The following is a 25,328-nucleotide window of genomic DNA, read 5'->3' as shown; positions in this document are numbered from 1 at the left end:
GTTACATCCTCTTTGTATGGTTTGTAACAAATTTAGAGCAGTTTATATTTTATTCACGATGTTGTTCCAGACAGACCTCCAATAAATTGGACACAAGGCTGGAATTTCTCTCACCATCATTGTTTTGATTTGGTCTGTTAATCCCCGCACATGCTCCATCCTACGATGAGACAAGAGTGCTGGGTTTGCAGGAATATAATTAATGCAGCAGAAAACAGATACTTCACTTCTAGAATCTATGTTTGCTACTGTTAGGAGACAGTCAGTGGCTGTTATGTGCACTGCTCTGATCTCAGCAACGTGCCCTTGTTTAGTTCCACAAGTGGTATCTTGGAGTGGTGGCTGCCTTTCTATTGAGGTTCACCACCATTTGTGATGCAGCAATACTAACCTCTGCAAACTGAGTTGAGAGGAAAAGGTTTCAGTGTATGGTAAGGAGATGAAGGTGTTAAATTGGTCTTCCAGTGTTCAGGCTTAATAGAAATAACCATAATGATGTGTATATGACATGGCAGTAATAGTGACGCACATATTCCACAGTAATATTTAAATAAATTTCACAAGAGGTACATATATTTTAAAACAATTTATTTTAGTACAGAAACAATGTTGTAATGTTAAAAAATAAAATGAAATCTATAATACTTTTGGCACTTAAGAGTTTAACTATTAAACAACATAGAAATAAAACTTTAATAAAACAAGAGCAATGTCACATTGCCAATAAAAGATTGCCAAGGCCACCCAAAATAAATGCTATCTATGGTTTTAGGAAAAGTGTTTAAAAGAAGCTGTTAAATAGTGTTTTCTCCCCCTTAGATTGTCACAATGAACAATTTGTTAATTGGAGGGTAAATAGAATGTACAAAAACAACTGATGTGATACTTAACAATCGTCACACTAAACCTGTCCCTGAGAAGCAGTTCCATTTAAGAAATGGCCTCATAATGTATATAGATATATGCTAAGAGATAAATAGCATTCATACAAAAATACCAGAATGAAATATATTACATCTCTTTAGGAGTGATAACCAACACTGGGACCCAGCTTTAACATGCGTACCTTGGAATCAATTAAACATGAAACTCATTCAGATGCTGTGTGTACTTTTTCGTCCAAGTTATCCTTGACATGGGGAAAGAATCTGGACAGTCTCCAGTGCACAGATCAAGGTTTAGGCTCTATCTTTATTCGGGAAGAGGCATTTCGTCACTCTTGTTCCTGTCATTCCCTTTCATTTACAGGCGGATCCCTGTAAAACTGTTCAACGCTTGGACCCAAGCCTTTCGATTTTTTGCTTGTAGTTGGCTGGTCTGGTCCTTTGTTATGGCACTCTTTGGAAATCGCAGTCTGAAGAGAATTTCCAAAGGAGTCCTCTGTGCTGTGGAAAGTTGTGCTGGTCTGCATGGCCGCTGCTGCACTACCGAGTCTTGTCTGGACCACCGGGATTTCATTCATGGACTCCGCAGAATCTGAATGGTACTCAGCTGGAGGTCCTGCAGCCCGCACGGAGCGAACAGTGCTCATTGATAAAGGAGATGGGAAGGCTTGGAGAGAGAGCACTGGACTCTGAAAAGCAGCAGCAAGAGCTGTGGAATGGAACAAGCAAGTGGAATTAAAGATTCAAAGTATGTATAAATAATACAAACTTGAGAATTGTCTGCTTGCAGGCAGCCACAAAGTGAGAAACCCGAAGGAACCAATTAAAAGAAAACAACCACCCAATGTGCAGAGAAAAAATAAACACAAATCATGCAAACAATGGAAACGAGCAGCAGCATTCTGAACCAAACTGAGTCCTGAGATCCAAATCTCCAGAGCAGCCCAAAGCCTCAGTGTTCAGCTCATCATATTAGTGGGGCAAATCACTGTAAAGTTCTCAGACACAACTAAGGTACTACAGAAATCTCGCACTAAAGCTGTGCTTGTTCTGATATAGTATATGGCTGAAAAGCTGAAGGATGTCCACATGACAGCTTTAACCTTCAGGATTTGGCATGACTATGGTCCGGCCCAGGGATAATGGTGGTCAAAATTGAGTACATGGGTCATGTGCTCACGCCCCTGCCCACCTAATCCCCTGTGTCTTATTTCTCAAAAATGGTCTATGCCTGCAAGATTCCCACTATCTTTCTTCCTTGAAGCTTGTCTCAGATTACTTAAAGGCTCCAAAAGAATCCACAAAGCAGGGTGCAAGTGGAGAAGATGCAGGAGGTGAGACAACAGGAAAGTAAAACAGAACACAAAACTGAAACACCAGGGTAATCATGAAAAAATGTTCCATAAAACAAGAGAAAGACATTAAATAAAACACAAGGTGTCAGGCCCCGATGCTGAACCTGGCAGGATACTGAAATCCCATGTCAGCCAACTGACTGGAGTGTTCGAGGACATCTTCAAACCTCTCATTGCTACAGTCAGCCACAGGCTTAAATAGGGCATTAATTGTACTGGTGTCCAGGAAGAGCAGGGTGAGTTGCCTCAATGACTACTGCATGGTAGCACTCACGTCTACTGTGATGAAGTGCTTTGAAGGATTGGTCATGGCTAGAGATAACTCCCACCTGCACAAGGAGCTGGACCCAATACAATTTGCCCACCACCAAAACAGATCTACAGCAGATGCAATTGCACTGGCTCTCCACTTGACCTTGGGCCACCTGGACAACAGGAATATCAACATCAGAATGCTGTCTATCGATTACAGCTCAGCATTCAGCACCATCTCCCTCTCAATATTAATCAACAAACTTCAAAACCTGATCTTCTGCACCTCTCTCAGCAACTGGATACCTGACTTCCTCAACAGGAAACGAAAGTGGAGGAGTCAGCAGGAGACGCTCATGGAGTGAGCATTGTTTCAGATTCGCTCCATAACCTTTACTTTTTTTAACCTATGATCACCCTTATTTAATTTACTTTTACCAACACCAAAAGATTCTTGCTACTTTTTTGGACTTATCTTTAAGAGTTTATTGTGAATTTTGAAGAAATGAATACAGAAATGGCTCTTAGATCTAAAGGGTGAGAACCTGGGAAAGATCCTAACAGGAACGGGAAGAAGAAATAGACCGATCCTAAGCGCATTGAATTGACTTATGAAATATTATTAGAGGTTTTAAATGAAAAATTTGAAGAACAACGACAAATTTTCAAACAAGATATAAAGGCTTTTCAAGATTATATGGATAAGACGGATTCAGTAGTTAACCAGCAGCAAGTTCTAATCGCAACTTTGCAAGAGGACGCTCGGAAGTGAGACTTGATAATTGAAAAACTGGAGCAGAAATTACTTTTGACGATTAAACAGGTGGAAACACTTAAAGCCAAGAGTGTCGACTTTGAGAATCGGTCCAGAAGACAGAACTTACGCATACTTGGTCTTCCGGAAGGTATTGAACAAGGGGACCCCTCGAAGTACTTTGCTCAACTTTTAAAGGATGCGTTCCCTTCTGTATTCCCAGACAGTCCTCCGTTACTTGATCGCGCTCACAGAATTATGCGTTGATCACCAAGTGCTTCAGCTAAACCACCGGTTGTAATTGTCCAATTTCATTATGTGCATGTTAAAGAGCAACTTATTCATGTGGCTCGGCATGTAGGGATGGTCAAATTTCAAGAATTCAATTTTCGATTAGTGGAAGATTTTAGTCCAGAAGTAATGAAGGCAAGGCTTCTTTTTAAACCTCTGATGTCCGAATGTTATGAGAAAAATCTAAAACCTGCGCTCTTATACCCTGCGAAGCTCAGAATATCGCCTCCCAATGCATCTCGGCGTGTTTTCTTTTCTACATCTGAAGCGAGAAGCTTTCTGAATGAGAACTTCCCTACTGCTACGGATTCTCATCTCTAATAAATGAGTGATTTTGATCATTGCAAGATGGTTTTTGTTTCCAAAATCAGATTTTGTTTCTGGCTATTGGTGTAGGTTTACTCTATATTTTATACTCTAGTTAAAGTTTTTTTTTGATGTACTAATCTTTTTATTTTACTTACTTCAATCACTGTACTTTAGCTTTGGTCTTTTTTATTAATCCTTCGAAGGTGAATTTTTTTTACTAAGATGGCGGTTTCTTCTCTAAAATATTTTTGGCTTTTTTTTATTTCGCCATTTTTTTTCTCTCGTCTTCTTCCTATAATGCACTTCTTATCACAGTTTAAATTTTTTTTGGTTTGTTTGGGTTTTAACCCGATATATAAGTTACTAGTGATTATATTAATAAGTTTGGTTTTAGTATAGTGATTATTATTTCTTTAGAGTTTGGGTGGATCTTTTTTATCCTTTATATACGGAGTTGCCTTCTGCTGATATGGGGGTAGATTTAGTTTCATTTCTCCTTTTTCCCAGCCTTTTCCTGGCTGGGGAGATCTTTTCTCCTCTTGGGTGGGGAGTGGGGGGTCTTTTTCTAAATCTTATGTTCTTTACACCAGTTTTTTTAGTTTCTTCATTTGGGCTGATTTTAAACTACTAAAATGTCTGTGATGTCGTCACTTCCGGGTCCGCCTCTTATTTTTGTTCCTCTTCCGGGTGCATGAGTTCATAATTTGGTTAACCCTGTATATACCAAAGGGTTGATTTCAGAAAGATGGCTCAGACCATTAATTTTGTCTCTTGGAATACTAATGGCTTAAACCATCCGATTAAACGGAAAAAGATTTTCAAAGTATTCCAAAGACTCAATGCACATATTATTTTTGTACAAGAAAATCATGTGAGGAAAGAGGACAATTATCGCTTTTTTAGGTTTTGGTGGGGTCAACAGTACCATTCGAATTCAAATGCTAAAGTAAAGGGAGTTTCAATTTTTATTGACTCCTCTATTGCATTTGTCCAACACGATATCTTTTCGGATCCGAATGGTAGATTTTTGTTAATTACTGGCTCACTTTTTAACAAAAAGGTTGCTATGGTTAATGTTTATGCTCCAAATGTGGATTATCCCAATTTTTTTAAGTCCTTATTTACTTCTTTACCTAATCTAAATGAATATAAGTTAATAATGGGTGGTGACTTTAATTGTTGTTTAAATCCTTTGTTGGACAAATCTATATCTACTCAGACTTTACCTAATAAGTCGGCCACTTATATTAACTCTTTTTTGACTGATAATGGAATTTTTAATATTTGGAGATTTCGGCATTCTAAGGACAAAGGGTTTTCATTTTTCTCACGTTTATCATTCCTACTCGAGAATTGATTTTTTTTAATTGATTCTTGTTTTATTCCATCGGTAATTGGTTGTAATTATGATATTATAGCCATCTCTGACCATGCTCTATTAAAACTTTCTATTAAATTTACGGATACAGCTTCTAGTGCTAGACAATGGCGATTTGATTCTACCTTACTGCAAGATCTGGATTTTATTAAATTTATGAAGGAACAGATCGATTTCTTCTTTTCAACTAATTCCATGGATGATATTTCTTGCGGAACACTTTGGGACACTTTTAAAGCATATATACGTGGACAGATTATCTCCTACTCCGTTGGTCTGAGAAAACGCATTAAGAAGGAAACTCTTTTATTGGTTGATAAAATTAAAGAGATTGACAAGAAATATTCGACTACTCCTAGTAAGGAGCTTTACAAACAAAGGGTTGAACTTCAAATGGAACATAGTTTATTACTTACATCTTCGATTGAAAATCAATTAATGAAAACCAGATCTGATTTTTATATACATAGTGATAAATCGGGTAAACTGTTAGCTAGTCAATTGAAGAATGCTTTGGTTAAACGTCAAATTACGAAGATTCATCAGCAGAATGGGGCTCTGACAGTTAACCATGATGAGATAAACAAACAATTTCAAGATTTTTATACCTCCCTGTATCATTCTGAATTCCCTTATGATTATAATACCATGTGTGATTTTCTTGGGAAATTGAATTTTCCAAAATTATCATCAGATGATCTTTCAATATTAGAAACTCCTATTACGGATGCAGAAATTAAAGGGGTTATTTCCTCTATGAATTCTGGGAAAGCACCAGGTCCAGATGGGTATACAGTAGAATCTTTAAAAATGTTTTTCCGCTACTCTTTCTCCTTGGTTATGCAGGGTTTTTGAAGAAGCAATTAGATTGGGTAATCTGCCACAATCTTTTTATACAGCTTCCATTTCTTTAATATTGAAGAAAGATGGAAAGACCCTACTGACTGTGCATCCTATAGACCAATATCTTTATTGAATGTAGATTCCAAGATCTTTTCCAAGTTACTGGCATCCAGGCTGGAGAAGGTATTACCCCAAATTATTTCGGAAGATCAAACTGGTTTTATTAAAAATCGCTATTCTTTTTTCAATGTTAGGAGATTATTGAATATTGTTTATACTCCTTCACATAGCACTTCAGAATGTGTAATTTCACTAGATGCGGAGAAAGCATTTGATAGAGTTGAATGGCCATACTTATTTAATGTGCTTGAGAAGTTTAATTTTAGTCCGACATTCATTTCCTGGATTAAACTGATATATCATACTCCAGTAGCGTCGGTGCTTACAAACAATCAAAGATCTCCCTTTTTTCGTTTATTTCGGGGTACTAGGCAAGGTTGTCTTCTTAGTCCATTATTATTTGATACTGCTTTAGAACCCTTGGCAATTGCTATCAGAGAATCACAGAACATTTTTGGCATTAATTGTGGGACGGATATACATAAGCTATCATTATATGCAGATGATTTATTATTACTTATTTCTGATCCTGAGAAATCCATTCCTGCAGTTATATCATTGTTGGCTCAATTTAGTAATTTTTCCGGGTATAAATTAAATCTTAATAAGAGTGAATTGTTTCCTTTAAATAGACAGGTTCCAATTTATGGAAATTTACCTTTTAAATTAGTTAATGACTCTTCTATTTACTTAGGGATTAAAATCACCAAAAACTATAAGGACTTATTTAAGGTTAATTTTTTACCCCTAATCGATCAGATTAAATGTTTGTTTACTAAATGGTCACCAGTATGTTTATCTCTGATAGGTCGGATTAATGCTATTAAGATGGTTATTTTACCCAAGTTTTTATATATATTTCAAGTGGTACCAATTTTTATTCCAAAATCTTTTTTTGCTAATGTTGATTCAAAAATTTCCTCATATATATGGCAGAATAAAAATCCTAGATTAGGTAAAAAATATTTACAGAAGGCAAGGAAGAAAGGTGGATTGGCATTGCCTAATTTTAGATTTTATTATTGGGCAGTTAATATCTGATATTTGATATGTTGGTTAAAGGATTGGGATTTATCTTTTAGCCCTCATTGGGTGAACCTGGAAATTAAATCTGTACAAGGATTTTCACTGGGTTCTATTTTAGGGTCTTCTCTTCCCTTTGCTCTTTCTAAATTGCCGAAACGAATTGACAATCCAATAGTTAAACATACTTTACGTATATGGTTTCAATTTCGGAAATTTTTTGGGTTGACTCAGTTTGTTTTAAATATTCCTATTGTATCCAATTGCTTTTTTTATCCTTCTATTATAGACCAAGCTTATTCAGCTTGGAAGACTAAAGGATTACTACGATTTTCCGATTTATTTATGGATAATTGTTTTATGTCTTTTGAACAATTATCTAATAAATATAATTTGCCTAGATTTTTTAGATATTTACAGATTAGGAATTTCTTAAATACTATACTTCCTACTTTTCCAAATTTTGTGTCTTCAGGTATTTTGGGGAATTTGTTCGAACTAAATCCTTCTCAGAAAGGGCTAATATCAAAACTTAACAATATAATTATGAAGATATGTTCAGAGCCCTTCTATAAGATTAAAAATGATTGGGAAAGAGAACTTAACCTTACTATCCCTATTGAGAATTGGGATAAAATTCTTCAATTAGTTAATACATCATCTATATGTGCTAAACATTCATTAATACAGTTTAAGGTTGTGCATAGGGCTCATATGTCCAAGGATAAATTGGCTTATTTTTATTCCTATATAAATCCTATTTGTGACAAATGTCATTCTGAGATAGCGTCTTTAACTCATATGTTCTGGTCGAGTCCACTTTTGAAAAAATATTGGAAAGACATTTTTGATATTATTTCTACAGTATTGAACATTGATTTACAACCCCATCCTATTACTGCAATTTTTGGTTTACCAATGATGGACTCACTCCATTTATCCTCTTCCGCTTGTCAAATGATTGCATTTTTTACATTAATGGCTAGAAGATCTATTTTGTTGAATTGGAAAGAAATTAATCCTCCTACCGTATTTCATTGGTTTTCTCAAACTATGTTATGTCTAAATTTAGAAAAAATTAGAAGTGTTGTATTTGATACTTCTATTAAATTTGAAAAGATATGGAGACCATTTATTCAATATTTTCATATGATGTAATATGACCCTGTTCCAAGCCTATTTGTTTTTCCAGTTTCGATTTTATATATGTTGAGAGGATCAGAGTTGACGACACTGATGATTTTGTATTTTTGTGAGATATTATAAATAGCCCTTTTTTTCCATTTTTTCTTTTTCTCTTTTTTCTTTTTTTGTTTTTTTTCCTTATTAGTTATTAGATTATTAGATTAGTTTTTTTTGCATAAATTTTCTTTTTCTTTTTTCTGTTTTTTTTAATATATATTATGATATACCTAGGTTTGCTTTGTTTATTTGTTACTTGTATCGTCCATGATTTGGGAATACTCATTTATACTGTAACTATTGCTTATGTATTCTTTCATGTTCAGTTGAAATGTGTATGTTTGTAATCCCATTATCTATGTATCAATTTTATTTTGTTGATATTAATAATAATAAAAAGATTGAAAAAGAAAGAAAGGAAACGAAAGTGGTGCTGAATGGTTGTAATATCCCCTCCTCCCTCAAAGAATGCATGCTCAACCCACTGCTCTACTCTCTCTGCACTCATGACTGTGTGACCAGGCAGAGCTCCAATACCATCCTTAAATTTGCTAATGACACTGCTGTTGTTGGCCGAGTCTCAGATGGCAACAGGGAAGTGTACAAGAGTGAATTTGATCAGCTGATCGAGTGGAGTCACAGTAACAACTTTGCGCTCAATGTCAGTAAGACCAAGGAAGTGACTGTGGACCTCAGGACAGGGAAAGGGAGAGCAAACACTGGTGCTCATCGAAGGGCCAGCAGTGGAAAGGGTGAACAGCTTCAAGCACTTTGGTGTCAGTATTGCAGAGGATCTATCCTGGGCCCAACATTAATGAAGAAAGCACGCCAGCGGCCATGCTTCATTAGGAGTTTGAGAAGATTTGGTATATTACCAAAGGTTCTGGCAAATTACAGGTGAGAGCATTCTGACTCGTTGCATTACTGTCTGGTGTGGAGGCTCCAGTGTACTCAGAGAGGCTGCAGATGGCTGTTAGACTATCAGCTCCATAGGCACAACTCTCCCCACCATTTCAAACGGTGGGGTCAGCATCCATCACTAATGACCCTCCCTATCCAGGACATGCACTTTTCTCATTACTGCCAGCACATTCAACATTTTAGGAACAGCTGCTTCCCCTCCACTGTCAAATTTTTGAACGGTCCTCACTATTCCTCTTTTGCACTATTTATTAGTGTAACTAGCAACAATTTTATGTCTTGCACTGCACTGCTGCCACAAAAGAACACATTTTGACATACATCAGAGATAACAAACTTCTTTCTGATCATTGACAAATATTACATCATTAAAAAACTGCATTCTGTAGTAATCATTTGCAGACTATTTTACAAACCTGCTTGACTATTTATTAAGTTGTACGACGAAGCCTGTTATCTGTCATAAGCACACACCTTCACCGAGGATGAGACTGAACCTTAAAAACTGTAAATCAGCACCCAACTCAAGGCTGCCTGCTTCGCTTTTTCATTGATCTGGTAGAAAATGAGTGACTGACTTGCCATCATCCACCTGATGCTATAGTGAAGACCAAATAACTGCAGCCCCGATAGTCACAGATTACACTACTGACAGCCTCCAAAGCAAAAGACAAACTCAGCAGTTCCAGCAGTAGCAGTGGAAGGAGCACACCTCACAAACTACCTGCCTCATTAGTGGAAAAGTTCATTGGCCATATCCAAACCCACAGAAGTGGAGAGGAAGAAACTCATCCTCATAAGGACAATCCTAATTCCATCTGTGAGATCCCTGTCCGATCTCCATTCACTACAGCAGTTCTGCAACATCTTAGTACTGCTGCCTCCTTCCTGTTCAAACTGCTTCTCTCACCCCGGCCTGGCACAGTACTCCTCGCCTCATATTGAGGATCCTTAATGGATGAGGTGGAAATGTTTAGCCATTTAGCACCTGATCTGGTTAAACTGGATGCAGAATTATTTCACCCTGTCTAGCTACCAAAACTTGTCACTACTCCAAAAATCATTCCGCAGCATAACCTCAACTGTTTTCATCCTGCACAAGTTGTCTTATTATAGCCCTCTTAACTATCTCCTGCACCCTCAACTGCATAAAGAGCTTATAGACTCTTCTGTCACTCGGTGTCTTACCCAGTCTCCTAGTTCTGCTGCTTCCCTTCCTTCCTTTACCAAACCAGGCACATTCCAATAATGCTACATGGTCTTACACTCAAACACCTCTCTCGATTCTCCTCTCTCCATTCTCCTCTCTCCCTTCACACTCCACCAAAGTCAAAGTCAACTTATTACCAAAGAATGTATACGTAACTCTGCCATGGAAAGTCCCAAGCCCGGCTGCGGAAGGAGGAGGACTGGGCATGGGACTAGCAACCTCATCCCATAAAAATCCAGTGCTATAGAAATGCAGATTGGAAAGTTCTTGAAAGGGAGTCAGTAGGTTGTGGAATCAGTTCAGAGTTGAGGGAAGCGAAGTATTCCATGCTGGTTTAGCAGCCTGATGGTCGTAGCGTAATAACTGTTCCTGAACCTGGCGGTGTGGGACCCCAGCGCACCCCCCACTCTGAACTTGGCGGTGTGGGACCGCAGCACACCTCCCACTCTGAACCTGGCGGTGTGGGACCCAAGCGCACCTCCCACTCTGAACCTGGCGGTGTGGGACCCCAGCGCACGTCCCACTCTGAACCTGGCGGTGTGGGACCCCAGCACACCTCCCACTCTGAACCTGGCGGTGTGGGACCCCAGCACACCTCCCACTCTGAACCTGGCGGTGTGGGACCCCAGCACACCTCCCACTCTGAACCTGGCGGTGTGGGACCCCAGCGCACCTCCCACTCTGAACCTGGCGGTGTGGGACCCCAGCGCACCTCCCACTCTGAAACTGGCAGTGTGGGACCCCAGCACACCTCCCACTCTGAACCTGGCGGTGTGGGACCCCAGCACACCTCCCACTCTGAACCTGGCGGTGTGGGACCCCAGCACACCTCCCACTCTGAACCTGGCGGTGTGGGACCCCAGCACACCTCCCACTCTGAACCTGGCGGTGTGGGACCCCAGCACACCTCCCACTCTGAACCTGGCGGTGTGGGACCCCAGCACACCTCCCACTCTGAACCTGGCGGTGTGGGACCCCAGCACACCTCCCACTCTGAACCTGGCGGTGTGGGACCCCAGCACACCTCCCACTCTGAACCTGGCGGTGTGGGACCCCAGCACACCTCCCACTCTGAACCTGGCAGTGTGGGACCCCAGCGCACCTCCCATTCTGAAACTGGCGGTGTGGGATCCCAGCGCACCTTCCACTCTGATTTTATTTGCCGTAAACTAATAAATAAGGAATCGCCCTTTCTGCTTGTAATGCTGGTCTTTTGTGGATAGTTCTGGTCCCTCAGCTACAACGCTCTTTTATTAAAACATGATACTCATAATTACAAGTCCCTCACTCTTAATTTGTCGAACACCTCAGTTCCAGTTGCCCTTTCCTTTCCAAAGTTTGAGGATATTTGTGCTTCCTACATCTCTGTCGATCTCACTTAGATCTTGTTATCCACCAAATCAAATTCCCACCTGTGCCACACTATTGCTAAAGTTCTGATCATTACTATCATCCGATTTGATTGAAACAAGAACTTCTATCCTTCCTTCTCAACTTGTCTGCAACCTTCAATGTTGATTTCACTTTCCTTTTCCTATATCTATTCAGTGTTTTCTGGATGAATGGAATCGCATTCACCTGCTCTCACCAGACTGCCATCAGTAGTAGAATTTTGTACAGCACTTGCATCATTTGCACCATTACCTCTGGTGATCACATCTCCTCCTTCTCTCTGTATGTGCATCTTCTTGTCAACATTATTTGAAATGACAGCCTCAGCTTATACACAGATGCTAACCACTTTTACCACTTGACAACTTCTCTTCATCCTAAACTTTCTCAAAGTTAATTGACTGGCCTTGTGCGTGTCATTAGTAAGATCTCCTGTATTCCCCTCTATTTATGGACATCCCCTCATCCCTGCCAAAGTTCTACCACTCAAACCTCTTTTTTTTGTAATCTGTACACTTGATGAAGTCCAAAGAATTCTTGGCCTGTCTTTCGTCTTTTCTTCTCTGTAATCATTCAGAATTCTGTTGTCTGTATTTCATACATCCTTTACTCTTGCTTGTTGATTTATGGTAAAGCAATGTCTCAATTTCATAAATGTTTGTTTTTCATATTCCTCTAGTCATTTCTGTGTTGCAATCTCATGAATAATTTACCATCTGCACTCTTCTAAGTCTAGCCTCTTGAGGATCTCTGTATTAAATTCTCCATGACTAATATCAATGCTTTGAGCTGTCGAAGTTCTCTCTCTCTCTCCCCCCCCCCCCCCCCCTTTTGGCTTGTTGTAGAATCACAGATCAGTTGCTTCACAGGAGTGTGCCTTTCAGCACACTGTTCACTGTGGGTACCCAAACAGCAACTCATTTGGTCCCAAACTATCTTCTCTCCCCGGAGCTCTGAAAATTATTTTCTTCAAAGCACCTATCCATTTCTCTTATCCCTGATTGTTTCTGCTTCTAGGACTCTTTCAGGCACAGAGTTCCAGAACCACCACTCTCTGTGTAAAAGTGTTTCTCCTTTACTGTATTTCCCTTTCACTTCAACTATATCTCTGCGCTCCAACCAACCCCCCCCCAAAAAAATAAGATCCTTGAATCATATTTTAGTGAGAGTGCTTTTCTTGGTTTTATCCTAAAATTGGTCATAGTCTTGTACAGCTCCATCAAATGTCCAACTGGTCATCATCTTGTACAACTCCATCAAATGTCCAGTCAATCTTCCTTAGTGTGAGGCAAATGACTTCAGCTTCTCCCATCTCATCTTGAAGCAAAAATCACTCATTCCTGGAAATTTTCCAGTAAATCTTTTCTTTGCCTTTGAAGGCCTTCGCATATTTTCCCAGTACTGTAACCAAAACTGGATATTATAGTTCAGATGTGATCTTTTGTACAGAGGGGTTATGTTGAACTTTTATGCTGTGATGCCCCTATTTATGAAGGTGTTCTCCCACATGTTGATGGAAAGCACTAGTGACAGCCTCTTGACTAAGGAAGTCACTCTGTTAAATGAGATAGGGTTTCCCAAACAAAAGGAGAATAAGGGTATGGCCTAATGAATCTTGCTGAGTGCCTGGGGAAAAGGAACACGGCTGGTCACTTAACACCACTGAATGGGCTTGCAACCCATGGATATAACAAAGGAAGCTGTCGCTACAGGCTTCATTTGCCAGCAGGTTAAAAAGACAGCTCTCCCTAAAAGACCACTACTCCCAGCACACTAAAAGGGAAACTGGTTCAGCCATAATATGGCAGATGGATTACATCGAAGCCCTGCCACAGTAGTAACGATGTAAATACTTGCTCACCATGGCCAAGACGTACTCAAGTTTGATCAGGACCATACACTGAAGGGATTGCAGAAGTCGATCCGTTGTTATGTGGACCCGCAAGAAATACAATTGGATAGCGGGTCTCATTTTGCAGGACAAGGGTGCTCTGGTTTCCTCCCACAGTATAAAGAGGTACCAGTTAGCAGGTTAACTGGTCATTGTAAATCATCCTGTGATGAAGCTGGTGTTAAATCGGTGGGTTGCTGGTTGGTGCAGCTCGCTAAGCCAGAAGGGCCTGTTCCGCGCTGTATCTCTAAATAACAGGAGCCTGAAAGACTGGGCCACCAGCAATGGTGTATGACAGCCCAAGCATCAGGGCTGATTAAGAGGATGAATAGACCTTTGAAGAAACAAAACTGCCTCTTAAAACTGACCTACACCCTAAAGGGGTGGCTGGCTGTACCAACTCAAGGTTGACAGCACCTGAGAAACAGACTCTCGCCTCAAAGATCACCTACAATTAGAACGATCAGGAATGCCCCAGAACGCCGAGGAGAAAGTGGTCACAATAGAAGAGCTTCCAGCAGTGGATGGGAGACTATGGCACAAGTACTATCTGTAGGATAGTCCCAGAAGGGACTATCTGAAATGTGGGGAGCCAGAGTGATTTCTTATGCCCTGCCCCTAACCTACAATGGATGAAGGTCAATAAAACGACAGTGAAATAAACTGAGTAATTCGGCACAAGATGAAAATCAACATGACTCAAATAGCTGAATATATTTCAGAAGACTGAAATAAAGAGCAGTACATATGATGCTTTAGCTATCTATTAACTAAAATCAATAGACTTTTACATTAACTTTGTTGCCATACATTGATACCATTTAAACAAATGTTTTTCTTTTGATAGAGTAGTTCATTTCAAATTATGAAAATGTAGAAAATCAGGCTATTAGGACAGTATAAAAGTTTTAAGTACAAACTTTTTTAAAAAACTTTACTTTAGGTAATAACTATTTAATCCTTACCTGGTGGTAGTTGAGAAGCTCGAAATGGTCTTTTAGTGGCAGCCTTGTGTTTAATTCTACCTGCAGACATTTTACGTCTTTGTTTTTTCTTCAACAACAGAAAGATTCATATCAGTTATTCACCGAATGTAAAAATCTGCCAGAAGGATATACAGTCGGCCCTCCTTATCTGTGAGGAATTGGTTCCGGGACCCCTCGTGGATATCAAAATTTGCAGATGCTCAAGTTCCTTATTCAGCCTGTCTCAATCCGGTGGACCTTAGGACCCAGCGGAACCCCAAACGTTATTTAACCTGGCTCAGTGCAGTGGACATTAGGACCTGGCGCCAGAGCTCTGAATGTGCAGTGTTTCTGTTCACGAAAATAATCACGATGGAAAATAAAGTGGAAATAATAAAGCGATCGGAAAGAGGTGAAACGCCATCCGTCATTGGAAAAGCATTAGGCTATGTCGGTCAACGATCGGAACAATTCTAAAGGATAAAGTGAGAAAGGCTCTGCCCTGATGAAAGCTACAATTATTACTAAGCAACGCAGTGGTTTAATTATTGGGTTTTGGGGTTTTGGGTTTTTGATCCTCCACATCAACCCGGCACGATGGAAAGCGCACACAGGAGCGATCTGTCCCGAGTCCCAAGAACTTCCGTTCCCGAGCCCAGCACTGAAACATATCTTCTTAAGTGTTTCATATGCATAGAAAGTTAAAATATATACTATATACTAAGACAAATGTTTGACTAACTAACACTAAATAATACCGGACGTACCTGTTCTAACTTACTTAGTAAGAGAACTTTCGATTTTTTTCAATCCCAATGCATGATAACCCACGCACATCCTCCCGTATACTTTAAACCATCTCTAGATTACTTATAATACCTAATACAATGTAAATGCTATGTAAAATAGGTGTTATACTGTATTGTTTAGGGAATAATGACAAGAAAAAAAAGTCTACATATTCGAACAACAAGTGCTGGAAGAGCACTTCTGGGTTTTCGCAATTCGCGGTTGGTTAAATTCGCGCATGCGGAATCCACGGATAAGGAGGGCCAACTGTATACGTTCCATTCAGAAACTGACAGAGCTGTTCACGTGCAAAGTACTACTTTAATTACATCCAGTAGACACTTTATTAGATACATCTGTACACCAGCTTGTAAATAAATATCTAATCAGCCAATCGTGTAGCAACAACTCAATGCATAAAAGCATGCAGACATAGTCAAGAGATTCGGTTGTTAAGGCCAAAAATCAGAATGGGCAAGAAACATGATTGAAGTGACCTTGACCATGGATGATTGTCGGTGCGAGATGAGGTGGTTTGAGCCTCTCAGAAACCGCTAATCTTCTGAGATTTCCACACACAACAAGTCCTTAGAATTTACAGAGAATGGTGCAAAACACAATAAACATACAGTGAGCAGCAGGTCTGCAGGCAAAAACACCTCATTAACGAGGGAGGTCAGAGGAGAATAGGCAAACTGGTTCAAGCTACAAAAGGGTGATAATCATACCAATGTTCAAGAAGAGAAGGGTGAGCTGCCTCAATGACTACCACCCATTGGCACTCACAATTACTGTGATGAACTGCTTTGAGAGCTTGGTCATGGCTAGAACCAACTCCTGCCTCAGCAAGGACCTGGATCCAGCACAATTGGCTTATCACCACAATAGGTCTACAGCAGATGCAATTTCCCTGGCTCTTGGTACAATAGCAATACCTAGCTCAGGCTGCTGTTTATTGATTATGGCTCAGCACTCAATGTTATCACTAGCACGCTCTGTTCTAATGAACAAACTCCAAAACTCGGGCCTCAGTACCTCCCCCTGCAACATCCTCACCAGGAGACCACAGTCTGTGCAGATCAGAAATAACATCTCCACCTCGCTGAAAATCAACAGTGGTGTGCTTCAAGGATATGTGCTTACTCTCTCTACACCCACAATTGTGTGCGACTAAGCACAACTTGAATTTGCTGCAGACACTACTACTGTTGGCAGAATTTCAGATGGTGACGAGGAGGGTGGATGAATGGTTTTGTGACAACAACCTTGCACTCAATGTCAGTAAGACCAAGGATTAAATGTGGACTTTAGAAAGGGGAAGTCACTACAACATAACATCAATCCTCATAGAGGGATCAGAAGTGGAGAGAGTGAGCAGTTTCAAGTTCCTAGGTGTCAAGATCTCAGAGGATCTAACCTGGTCCCAACGTATCGATACAGTTATAAAACTAGTGACTATACTTCATTAGGGGTTTGAAGAGATTTGGTGTGTCAACAAATACACTCAAAAACTTCTATAGATGTACCATGGAGAGGATTCTGACAGGCTGCATCACTGTCTGGTGTGGGGAGGGGGAGGTGTTGGTTGCTGCTGCAGAGGGTTGTAAATTTAGTCAGCACCATCTTGGGTACTAGCCTACAAAGTAACCAGGACATCTTCAAGGAGCGGTGTTTCAGGAAGGTAACGTCCATTATTAAGGACCTCCATCACCCAGGGCATGCCCTTTTCTCACCGTTGCCATCAGGTAGGAGGTACAGAAGCCTGAAGGCACACACTCAGCGATTCAGAAACAGCTTCTCCCCCTCTGCTATCTGAGTCCTAAATGGACATTTAACCCATGAACACTACTTCACTTTTTTAATATGTACAATGTCCTGTGTATGTTACTAAAAAGGGCTTCTTTGGTTTGTTACGAGTAGGAATGCTTCTTTGTCTGTTAAAAGTTTCTCTCGCCGTTGTTTCGCTTTAGAATGGCTGATATGGTAATTGTATTCATTTGTTAATCAATGGGGAATGTTATTGTGTTTTGTGAGGCTGGGAACTTGGGGGAGGGGTTGCGCGGGCTTGGGGTGTGAGGAGAGTCCGGAGGGAGACGCCGAGGAAGGAGGACGTGCGCTCGGACGACCACCGGGGAGTCCGAAGTGGGAGTTTCGGGAGGACAACCACCGAGGAGTCGAATGGTTCACTGGATGAGCTCCACCGACTGCACTAAACTGACTGAACTTTGATAAGTTGGCACCTTTTGTTTTTTTCTTATATATATATATATATATATATTGTATTGCCTAATACTCTTTTAATTTTAGTAAACTCTTTAAAGTGTATTTCATAACGGTATTTGTTGTGGGTTTGATACTGTTGGCGGGCGCGAGGCATAAACGCGATTCTCACAGCACCTGTGTGTACGGGAGGTGGGTTGGTGTGTGGCTGGATCTCTTTTTCCCCTAGACATATACCAGCCTGTTGGGTAAGTGTTACAAATATATATTATTTGTTTTTTGTATGATTTTTATTCTATTCAATATACGTATACTGTAATTGATTTATTTATTGTTATTATTTTTTCTTCTGTATTATATATTGCATTGAACTGCTGCTAAATTAACAAATTTCACAACATGTGCCAGTGATAATAAGCCTGATTCTGATCATATCTCTGAAGATCTATCCTGAATTCATTAATTATAAATACTTTGAAATGTTCTGTGCATCAGCCTCCTTTACCTGCGAAATCTTCTTTATCCTGGCTTGATTGCGATCAGAAGGAACCGTTGGCAAACTTTCATCCTCTATCCTGAAAGCATCCTGATGATACCTTGATGTTGACCTAGGAAACAGATGATAGTACACAAAATAAAATAAAATGATGTATAGACAGTCAGTGGTAAGATGCAAGATTTTTCACACTAGTAAAGAGAGAAATGACAGATAAATTCACCTTGTTGTCTGACAGTTATCTATATAAACATGTAACCGGACACATTCAATCCTGTGTCTGGTCTAACTTTACTGATATGCATACATCAGTCAAGCATTCTTTTGCTGTTGATTTTGTTCAATGTTATTATTATTTCTGAGTCTTGATATCACAAACTTTATTACAGAGTCCTGCATATTCCCAACTACAGATGTTAGGCTAACAGGTTGGTGTTTCCGAGTTTTCTCTCTTCCCATCTATAAGTCTATTTTGCCATTTCTATCACTTCCCATTTAGGTATCTCACTGTATTCTTCTTCTGATGTACACAAAATCTCAAGCACTTAGGAAACGGAATAAAATCAGTTCTTCTACACTCTACCATGGTTCCCAGTATATTTTTCATAACTGATTTTGATTGCAGAAAACATACAGCACCTTCAAATAAAAAAAAATAAATCTGCTTCCTGGTCCAGTAACAATATTTATCTAAGGACTATCATGTATACCAAATCAGGCATTCACTATAAACATGTCCTCAGATTTATACTTGAATTCCAACAAGCCTATTTAAAAGAAAACTTTGTTGTAAAAAATATACACCCAATTATACAATACTACAACTACTGCAGGGTTACAGTTAGATCATTTGAGCAAATTAAGATGTTACATGCTGGTATAAATAAATATTGTACATTAAGACTCAGTTTGATGGTATATGTTTGAAATGGAGGGGCCACTACACTGGATCGAAAAAAGCTGTCGAATGCTGCAAACTCAGCCAGCTCCATCATGTGCCACTCACCTCCCCAGCATCGAGGACATCTTCAAAACATGATGCCTCAAAAAGGAGACATCCATCTTTAAGGATCCCCGTCACCCAGGACATGCCCTCTTCTCATTGCTACTATCCAGGTGGTGGTACAGGAGCCTAAAGACACACACTCAACGCTTCAGGAACAGTTCCCTCTCTTCCACCGTCAAATTAATTTGAATTTATTTGATTTAATGTTGTAAATTAACACACTACTATTTTATACACTTATTCTAACACTTCTTTTAAAATGATTATCAATTTAGCTTTGGATGCTGAGAAAAGTTAGAACCAGGAATTATTCATTTGTTACTGACCCATCTGTTGAGGTGCTCTCAAAGTGAACGTGAGTATTATCCTTTGGATGAGATGCCACGTTTTCTGTATTCTGGAAAACAGAGAGGTTACCATACCATTTGAGCTTCTGTTTTTTTTAAAAATACAATCTTCACTAACGACATGCTTCTTTCAAAGTGGTCCAGGTAGACACACACATTTTTGCCAATAAGCTTTTCATTACTAGTCTCTCAGGATGGAAGCAAAACTTTTAATCAGTACAACTAAAAATTAATGATGATACAATTAAAGGTAAAAATGACAGAATTTCAGGTTTGTTTAAGGTTTAATGATAAATATACCGCTAGGATTGGTATAAATTTGTAAAGACATAAACCAAGCACCCTAAGCTGTCAATCCTAAGAAGCTGTACTGGAAGATATACATATTCGGATGGCTGACATTGGTTGCAACTTGTCCAGATTAAAGAATATTTATCCTTGAACTGAATTCTCACTGAGTCATTATCTTTAGAAATGGCATAAAGGGGATAAAATTAATTTGTCCAATTCAAATTGTTATACTGGAACATAACTGTCAATATTTGAAAATTAAATATCAAGTTCAGAACCAGCAACTGCTTTATCAATGGCCAAAAACTGAAAATAAAAGTACAACATATAATTTCAGCCAATGATAGTGCTTCCTCAGATAGAGAAATTTACTCTTATTCTGTTTAATGTCCTTTGGCCACTTCCTCAAAGAAGCTTATCCAATTTACTTTTAAACTGAGTTACAGATTGTACAAGAGAAACTTTTTATCTTGCCTTTAAATGGCTGATCTCTAATATTAAAACCTTTTATTCTTGAATTCTTAACCATTGTTGCTTCTACTTTATTTTCAACTAACATCTCAAGCAGATTGCCTATTATATTGTATTCAAGGAATAAAAGTGCAACATATAGTTTCAGCCAATGATAGATTTTAATTTCCCAAATACATTCTTGATTGGCATCTCCCTAGAGCAAGGGGTTTAGAAGGGGTGGAGTTTGTTAGGTGTGTTCAGGAAGGTTTCTTGACTCAGTATGTAGATTAGCCTACAAGAGGAGGGGCTGCACTTGATTTGGTATTGGGAAATGAACTTGGTCAGGTGACAGACCTCTCAGTGGGAGAGCATTTTGGAGATAGTGATCATAATTCTATCTCCTTTACGATAGCATTGGAGAGAGATAGGAACAGACAAGTTAGAAAAGCGTTTAATTGGAGTAAGGGGAATTATGAGGCTATCAGGCAGGAAATTGGAAGTTTAAATTGGAAACAGATGTTCTCAGGGAAAAGTATAGAAGAAATGTGGCAAATGTTCAGGGGATATTTGTGTGAAGTTCTGTATAGGTACGTTCAAATGAGACAGGAAAGTTATGGTAGGGTACAGGAACCGTGGTGCACAAAGGCTATAATAAATCTAGTCAAGAAGAAAAGAAAAGCTTACAAAAGTTTCAGAGAGCTAGGTAATGTTAGAGATCTAGAAAATTGTAAGACTAATAGGAAGGAGTTTAAGAAGGAAATTAGGAGAGCCAGAAGGGGCCATGAGAAGGCCTTGGCGGGCAGGATTAAAGAAAACCCCAAGGCATTCTACAAGTACGTGAAGAATAAGAGGATAAGACGTGAAAGAATAGGACCTATCAAGTGTGACAGTGGGGAAGTGTGTATGGAACCGGAGGAAATAGCAGAGGTACTTAATGAATACTTTGCTTCAGTATTCACTGTTGAAAAGGATCTTGGTGATTGTAGTGATGGCTTTCAGCAGACTGAAAAGCTTGAGCATGCAGATATTAAGACAGAGGATGTGCTGGAACTTTTGGAAAGCATCAAGTTGGATAAGTCGCCGGGACCGGATGAGATGTACCCCAGTCTACTGTGGGAGGTGAGGGAGGAGATTGCTGAGCCTCTGGTGATGATCTCTGCATCATCAATGGGGACAGGAGAGGTTCCAAAGGATTGGAGGGTTGCGAATGTTGTTCCTTTATTCAAGAAAGGAAGCAGAGATAGTTCAGGAAATATAGACCAGTGAGTCTTACTTCAGTGGTTGGTAAGTTGATGGAGAAGATTCTGAGAGGCAGGATTTATGAACATTTGGAGAGGTATAATTTGGAATAGTGAGCATGGCTTTGTTGAGGGTAGGTCGTGCCTTACGAACCTGATTGAATTTTTTGAGGATGTGACTAAACACTTGATGAACAAAGAGCAGTAGATATAGTGTATATGGATTTCAGCAAGGCATTTGATAAGGTACACCAGGCAAGGCTTATTGAGAAAGAAAGAAGGCATGGGATCCAAGGAGACTTTGCTTTGTGGATGCAGAACTCGCTTGTCCACAGAAGGCAAAGAGTGGTTGTAGACGGGTCATATTCTGCATAGAGGTCGGTCACCAGTGGAGTGCCTCAGGGATCTGTTCTAGGACCCTTACTCATTGTGATTTTTATAAATGATCTGAATGAGGAAGTGGAGGGATGTGTTAGTAAGTTTGCTGATGACACAAAGGTTGGAGGTGTTGTGGATAGCTGTCAGAGGTTACAGCGGGACATTGATAGGATGCAAAACTGGGCTGAGAAGTGACAGATGGAGTTCAACCCAGGTAAGTGTGAAGTGGTTCATTTTGGTAGGTCAAATATGATGGCAGAATATAGTATTAATGGTAAGTCTCTTGGCAGTGTGGAGGATCAGAGGGATCTTGGGGTCTGAGTCCATAGGACACTCAAAGCTGCTGTGCAGGTGAACTCTGTGGTTAAGAAGGCGTATGGTGAATTGGCCTTCATCAATTGTGGAATTGAATTTAGGAGCCGTGAGGTAATGTTGCATTGATTGTGTGGATAGTCAGAGGCTTTTTCCCAGGGCTGAAATGGTTGCCACAAGAAGGAACAGGTTTAAGGTGCTGGGGAGTAGGTACAGAGGAGATGTCAGTGGTAAGTTTTTTTTTTACTCAGAGAGTAGTGAGTGCGTGGAATTGGCTGCCAGCAACAGTGGTGGAGGCGGATACGATAAGGTCTTTTAAGAGACTTTTGGATAGGTACATGGAGCTTAGAAAAATTGAGGGCTAAGGGTAAGCCTAGTAACTTTTAAGGTAGCATCATGTTCAGCACAACTTTGTGGGCCGAAGGGCCTGTATTGCGCCGTAGGTTTCCTATGTTTTTTTCTATGTTTTATCTCTTACATAACAACTTATCAACACCCCTTGAAACCCCTGATAGAAATTGATGTTCTTTTCTTCACAAAATATAACTAAAACACCACTGACCACCTTTCATCAGCTAGTGCCTTTTCCATGAACTCTTGAAGTTCATCCATTAGCAGCAGAAAGTAACTGATCTATTATTTTATCTAATTTGTATGCCTCAATCAGTGGTTAATAATTTTCACCCTCCCGTCTTTGGAAACATTTTCATATTTAAAGTAATTTCAGGAATATTATGGTTAGTGATCTTATTATCAATTTTGTCTAAATAAACTTGGACAATAATCGGTGCAATACTGGAGGAAGAGGTGCTATGTGAGTGAGATTTGATCTACCTGCTTAAAAGTAGAAACAAAAGATACTTTGAAAATATCTTCAAGAGGACAATAGAGATACCCTGAAATTGAATTCCTCTGATCATTCCTCAGTCAACGTCACTTAAATTTATTATTCAACCACAATCTCAGTGCTGATCTCACCGCTGTACAAGAAACTTGCCATGTAAACTCTTGAACTCTTCTCCCCCCACCCCCACCATCACCTTAGTGCTATCCTTCTTAGCATTTAACATTTCCATTCTGAAACAAAGACCGTTGAAGGGTCTTGGCCTGAAACGTTGACTGTTTAATTCCTTCTTTACCTGCCACCTGACCTACTGAGTTCCTCCAGAACTTTGTGTGTTGTTCAGGATTTCCAGCCACTGTAGACTCCCTTATGCTTCTGACTATCTAGATTACCTATGCTTCACCATTTTACATTGGAAAGTGATTTACTATTGTCCCATGTACTGAGATACAATGCAGCACTTGTACTTCAGTGCCATACCAACACGTCATTCCATTCAGACCGCATACTTCAGTCAGGTCTTCCCTTCAGCCTCTGACAGTACAAAAAAAAAGTCATTATAGCTGATCTCTTTAATCCAGACAACATCCTGGTGAACTCATTTGTACCCTGTTCAAAGCCTCTACCTCTTTCTTGTAATGAGGCAAGCAGAACTGCACACAATTCTCCAAATTCTAGCACACCAGCTGCAAAATGACTTCACCACTTTTACACTGAACACCACTGCCTATGAAGGCAAATATGTTGTGCCTGCTTTATCACCTTCTTACAATAGGTGCCACTTTCAGGGAGCTATGGACGTACTCCAAAATGCCTCTGTATACCAATGCTGTTAGGAATCCTCCCAGAAACTCTATACCTTCATCTTACATGCAAACTCCCTAAGTGTAGCACCTCACACAGGTCCAGATGAAGCTCCACCCATCATTTCTCTGGCAACATTCCTGATTGGTTAGATCCTGCTGTATCATTTGACAACCTTCCTCATTGTCCATAACTGGAGCACAGATGTACTGTACATGCTTTCATGTTTCCTAGCATGATATCTCATTGTTTAGTAGGCCTCCACGTTACCATTTTTTACTTCTACTCAAATCTTCCTCGACTACTTATATCCTAAATTCCAACCTGTGTCATTTTATTAGTTAGAATCTATCAACCTGTTCATTTCTCTATGTACAAAATTCTCCCTGTTTCTGCCACTCTTTCATGATTCACAATCCACTGTCAATATCTTAATCAGCTTAATCTGAGAACGTAAGCAAAGTTTTCTGAACAGGCACAGGACAGTATCAGAAGTTATAAAACGTACATATCATTTATTGAAAACTGACACCTTGCTACCTGATTGGCTTTCAATCGTAAAGCTTCTATATCATCATCATTTTGTGGTGAGACTTTCGACATTTGCCGTTGACGGCGTAAAACTGTGTATTCATGAGTGCTTAGTCGTTTCCACACTGTCAGAGAAAGAACATATCCAAGTTATGTGCCACCTGCAAATTCTACATTGAATCTCTAACAATGTCTTGCAAAATGAGTATTACTATTAAATTCATTTTGGAAATTAGTGGTGGGCTTTGGACATAAATGGAATTCAAATTTAGAAGTAAACTTTACTAAGATAGCAAACTGAAAAATACATGTAAAAATATTTTAAAAGCTTTTGATACTTTAGAAAGAAAATCAAAATGTATTTTTTAATGCTGAACACTTAGAACCTACTTGTATCAAGAAAACATTGAGGTTTTATCTGATAAACTCTAAAATGTTCATTTTTGCTACTATCAGTGGTTTTGGATGCATGTACTGTTTTTGCAATTATTCTTAAAGCCTGCTTCTGAATTGCTTTCATATAAAAATGCAATTAGGTGGAATATTACCAAGATATTTTCCAGGTATATGCTTATGGCTGGAGAATTGGCACACATGCATGCGGTATATCTTGAAAAACAAAAAGGCAACTCTGGCCATAATTTAATGGATAGAAACACAGGCAAAACATGTGAGCCATCAGTAAATCAGAAACACAGAAGAGATTCTGCAAGTGCTTGAACAACGCAGACAAATGCTGGAGGAAGTCAGCAGGCCAGGCAGCATCTTGGACTGGAATAGACAGTTGATGTTTCAGGCTGAGACCCTTCAACAGGATTAGATGTGGGGGGTGGGAAGAAGCCAGAATAA

General features: G+C 39.6%; 1 protein-coding gene across 5 annotated transcripts in view; it reads right to left on the bottom strand.

Moving 5' to 3' along the window:
- Nucleotides 1-571: 571 nt before the first annotated feature.
- LOC140729196 (palmitoyltransferase ZDHHC1-like) overlaps nucleotides 572-25,328 on the bottom strand; it is a 42,393-nt gene continuing 17,636 nt past the window's right edge. For all 5 annotated transcript variants that reach the window (XM_073048689.1, XM_073048688.1, XM_073048691.1 and 2 more), the window contains 5 exons: nucleotides 24,489-24,604; nucleotides 19,608-19,678; nucleotides 18,285-18,387; nucleotides 14,771-14,858; nucleotides 572-1,593 (listed from right to left, as the gene is read on the bottom strand). In XM_073048689.1, coding sequence (XP_072904790.1) covers nucleotides 1,229-1,593; nucleotides 14,771-14,858; nucleotides 18,285-18,387; nucleotides 19,608-19,678; nucleotides 24,489-24,604 — 743 coding nt within the window. In that variant the 3' untranslated portion in view covers nucleotides 572-1,228. The remainder of the gene's footprint in view (nucleotides 1,594-14,770; nucleotides 14,859-18,284; nucleotides 18,388-19,607; nucleotides 19,679-24,488; nucleotides 24,605-25,328) is intronic.

Source organism: Hemitrygon akajei, chromosome 6, assembly GCF_048418815.1.
Source record: "Hemitrygon akajei chromosome 6, sHemAka1.3, whole genome shotgun sequence".
Lineage (NCBI taxonomy): Eukaryota > Metazoa > Chordata > Chondrichthyes > Myliobatiformes > Dasyatidae > Hemitrygon > Hemitrygon akajei.
This window is presented reverse-complemented; position numbering and strand designations above follow the sequence as displayed.